The following is a 3,857-nucleotide window of genomic DNA, read 5'->3' on the forward strand; positions in this document are numbered from 1 at the left end:
TTTTTTAAATAACAAAAATAAAATTCCAAGTCCCCGGGGCGGGAAGAAACGGCCTCGAGTGGCAGGGTTTGTGGGGGGGGGGGCAGGGGGCTGCTTGGGGGGGGTCACACACAGGCTGAAGGACGCAGCATCTCTCCGCCGCCTCTTTATTCGCGGAGCAATAACTTAGCCGGTGGGGCTGGAGCGGTGGGGGGGGGGCGTGGGGGGAGCTCAGCAGTGCTGGGGGGGGGCAATGGGAAAGGAAAAAAAAAAAAAAAAAAAAAAAAAGGGTGGAAAGGCACAAAACCCAGACCGGGGGGTGGGGTGGGGGGAACGGGGGGGGGTTCGGAGGTCTTCAGCCGCTCAGCACCATCCGGACCAGCTCTGTGGAGAGAGGAGAAAGAGCGGGGTGAGGGGGGGGCTCCGCGCCCCCAGCCCTCGTCCCGGAGAGAGGCAGGAGCCCGCAGCAGACCCCAGGCAGACGGAGGAGGAGAGGCGGCGGCACCGGGCGCTGCGGCTCCCGCGGGCGGGCACGGCTGCGGCTCCATGCAGAGGGGCATGCGGGGGGGGCAGGGGCTGCACCGAGGGGGAAAGGGGGCGAGAGCGCAAACCAGGAGGCTTTTGTTTTTTTTTTTTCTTTGCTTAAAAAGAAAAAAAAAAATCCACCCAAAAAGTAAAAAAAAAAAAGAAGAAAAAAATTAAATGAGGGAAAAAAAAGAGGGAGGAAAAAAATGGTAAGTAAGTAACTGAAGGGGGAGCAGAGGATGGGAAGAGGCGTACCCCTGCGGCTTCACCCTGACAAGATGTGTCTCACAAACGCTGGGAGGAAGGAAGGAGATGATGGTCAGGGGGGGCTTGGGAATGGGGCTGAGCCCCCTGGGACCCCCCCCGGGGACCCCCGGCCACCGGCCCGGCGCTCACCTTCGTAGTTGATGCAGCCGTTGCTGTCCTCGTGCCCGGCCACCAGCTGCTCCACCTCCTCCTCCGTCATCTTCTCACCTGCGGGACGGCGACGGGGTCACCTCGGGGTGGCCCTGGGGGAAATTGGGGAAGGGGAGGGGGTCCGGGAACCGGGGGGGGGTGGGTGCTCACCCAGGGTGACGAGGACGTGGCGGATCTCGGCCCCCATGACGGTGCCGTTGCCCTCCTTGTCGAAGACCCGCAGCCCCTCGACGTAGTCCTCGAAGCAGCCCTGGTCCTTGTTCTTGGCGATGGTCTGCATCATGGGCAGGAACTGCTCGAAGTTCAGCGTCTTCAGGTTCATCTCTGCGCGGGGACACGGAGCGCCGTGGGTGGGGGCCGGGGGCAGCGGTCCCGGGGGGGTCGGGGGGTGTACGGGGAGGGTGGGGGGGCGCACTCACCATCGCTCTTGGGGTTGCCCAGCACCTTCATGACCTCGGCGTTGGTGGGGTTCTGGCCCAGCGCCCGCATCACGTCCCCGCACTGGCTGTACAGGATCTTCCCGTCCCCGGTGCGGTCAAAGAGCTGGAACGCCTCCTTGAACTCTGCGGGGCGCCCGCGTCAGGGGGGAGCCGGGCACCCCCACGGGACCGTGCACCCCGTGGGAGCCGGTGCTGCAGCGTCCTGCACCTATGGGACCCCATAACCTGCACCTACGGGACCCCGTAACCTGCCCCTAGGGACCCTGCACCTATGGGACCCTGTAACCTGCACCTACAGGACCCCATAACCTACTCCTATGGATGCTGCATGTACAGGACCCCATAACCTGTTCCTACAGACCCTGCACCTGCAGAACCCCGTAACCTGCTCCTATTGATCCTGCACCTATGGGACACCATGACCTGCATCTAAAGGACCCCATCACTTGTTCTTATGGATGCTGCATGTACAGGACCCCATAACCTGCTGCTATGGACCCTGCATCTACGGGACCCCATAACCTACTCTTAGGGACCCGGCACCTATGGGACCCCATAACCTGCACCTACAGGACCCCATAACCTGCTCCTAGGGACCTTGCACCTCTGGGACCCCATAACCTGCTCCTATGGACCCTGCATCGATGGGACCCCATATCCCTTATGAATGCTGCACCTCCAGGACCCCATAACCTCTTCCTACAGACCCTGCTCCTATGGCCCGTGCACCTCCGGGACCCCATACCCCACACCGCTGCGATGCTGCAGCTCGAGGATGCTGTAAGCAGCACCAATGGGGCCAGGCACCACGGGACCCCCCCACCCGCACCCCCGGGACCCCCGCACCCCCAGGACCCCACCACCTGCACCCAGCCCAGATCCCGTTTCCCATCGGGGTCCGGTTTCCCGTCGGGAACCCGACGCCAGTGGCCGGGGGGGGGGCTCCGGGAGCGCGGGGGGGGCCCCTCCCGTGCAGGAAGGGCCGGGGCCGCCTCCCGCCCCCCCCCCCCGCACCGGGGCGGCCCCGCCCCGCAGGAATGCGCGGCCCGGCCCCGCGCCGTGCCCATATAAGGGCAAATGGCGCAAGAGGCCCCGGAACCCCCCCGGCCCCCGGTGTCCCCCCCCCGAGCCCGGAGCTCCCCCAGGGGTCCCGAGAGCCCCCCCCCAGCCCCGGGTGCGGCCCCGGCCCCCGCCCCGGTCCCGCAGCGACTTTGCCCCGGGACCCGCCCGGGCGGCGGCGGGCAGGAAGCGCGGGGAGCGGCGGGGCCGGGCCTCGAGGGGGGGGGTCCGGGGGGGTCCCGGGGGGGTCCCGGTGGTCCCGGTCACTCACCGGCGGTCTGCTCCTCCGAGAAGTCGCACTGCGGGGGGGGGGAGAGCGCGGCCGTCAGCGCGCACCGGCACCGGCACCGCCCGCGCCGTCGGGGCCCCCCCCCGCCCGGTGCCAGCCCCGAGCCCGCTCCCGGTGCTGCTCCCGGTCCCGGTGCCCCCCCCCCGCTCCACGCCCACCCCCCCATCACCCCCATCACCCCCCCGCCCGGTGCCCGCCGCCCCCCGCCCGTCGCATCCCGGTTCCGGTCCCCCCCCCCATCCCCCGTTAACCCCCCCGGTGCCGCCCCGCTCCCCACCATGGCGGCGCCGCTCCCGGTGCTGGTCCCGCTCCTGGTCCCGTTCCCCCCTCCCGGTCCCGGTCCCGGTCCCGCACTGGGCCGCGGCCGCCGGGAGGCGCCTTTGTACGGCCCCGACGTCACCGCGCGCCCATTGGCCGAGAGCCGCCGACGTCACGGCGCGGTAATGAGCTCATGCATTATGCATGATGGGGGCGGGGCGACGGGAGGCCACGCCCCTTCTCCCGGGGGGGATTTTTTGCCTATAGATGGGCAACGAGCGGGGCCGGGGGGGGCACCCGGGGGGGGGGGGGACCCCAATGGGGGATGGGCCGGGGGCACCTCCCGATGGGGGGGGGTCAGGGTGGGGGGGACACCCCCTGGGAGGGGCACCCCAACCATAGGGGGTGGGGGGCAGCCCTATGGGGACACCCCAATGATGGTCCCATGGGGGACACCCCCTGGGGGACACCCTGATAAGGACCCCCCAACAGTGCCCCCCCCCAAGGGCAGCACCCCACGGGGGGCACCAAGGTGGGGACACCCCCACGGGGAGCATCCCCACGCTGCCATCCCCTAAGGGACACCCCAACGGGGAACATCCCAACAGTAGCATCCCCTAAGGGACACCCCAAGAGGAAATATCCCGGTGGTGGCACCCCCCCAGGGACACCCCATGGGGACAGGGAGCTGGGGACCCCCCCCCAGGAACCATCCCGGTGATGGCATCCCATAAAGGACACCCCCACAGAGAACACCCCAATACTGGCACCCGCTGAGGGACACCACCATGGGGACACCCCAAAGACACCCCCCCAAAGCTGGCACCCCATAAGTGGCACCAAGGTAGGGACCCCCCCCAGCAGGGGACACCCATGGGACAGAGCCCCCC

At 68.3% G+C, this 3,857-nt stretch overlaps 2 protein-coding genes across 3 annotated transcripts in view; both read right to left on the minus strand.

The window, feature by feature from the left end:
- Positions 1 to 322: 322 nt before the first annotated feature.
- MYL6 (myosin light chain 6) lies at positions 323 to 3,127 on the minus strand. 2 transcript variants are annotated; one of them, XM_082781350.1, is made up of 7 exons: positions 2,987 to 3,127; positions 2,692 to 2,719; positions 1,341 to 1,484; positions 1,072 to 1,245; positions 901 to 978; positions 760 to 798; positions 323 to 363 (listed from the first exon to the last, which is right to left on the minus strand). In XM_082781350.1, the coding sequence occupies exons 1-6, from the start codon at positions 2,987 to 2,989 to the stop codon at positions 770 to 772; spliced, it is 456 nt and encodes a 151-aa protein (XP_082637476.1). In that variant the 5' UTR covers positions 2,990 to 3,127; the 3' UTR covers positions 323 to 363; positions 760 to 769. The 2 variants fall into 2 exon arrangements, with proteins under 2 accessions (XP_082637476.1, XP_082637477.1); XM_082781351.1 differs by lacking the exon at positions 760 to 798.
- Positions 3,128 to 3,385: 258 nt separating this feature from the next.
- ESYT1 (extended synaptotagmin 1) overlaps positions 3,386 to 3,857 on the minus strand; it is a gene marked incomplete at its 3' end in the record, with an annotated part of 6,415 nt that continues 5,943 nt past the window's right edge. The window contains exon 21 of the mRNA XM_082781450.1: positions 3,386 to 3,426. Within this exon, the coding sequence (XP_082637576.1) occupies positions 3,386 to 3,426 (41 nt within the window). The remainder of the gene's footprint in view (positions 3,427 to 3,857) is intronic.

Source organism: Aythya marila (genome assembly GCF_965140915.1).
Source record: "Aythya marila genome assembly, chromosome: 30".
Lineage (NCBI taxonomy): Eukaryota > Metazoa > Chordata > Aves > Anseriformes > Anatidae > Aythya > Aythya marila.

Coding starts and splice junctions, on each gene's coding strand:
- MYL6 (XM_082781351.1), bottom strand. Junction 1,485..2,691: donor CTCGGAGGAGCAGACCGCCG/GTGAGTGACCGG, acceptor GGCGCCCCGCAG/AGTTCAAGGAGGCGTTCCAG. Junction 1,246..1,340: donor GGGCAACCCCAAGAGCGATG/GTGAGTGCGCCC, acceptor GTCCCCGCGCAG/AGATGAACCTGAAGACGCTG.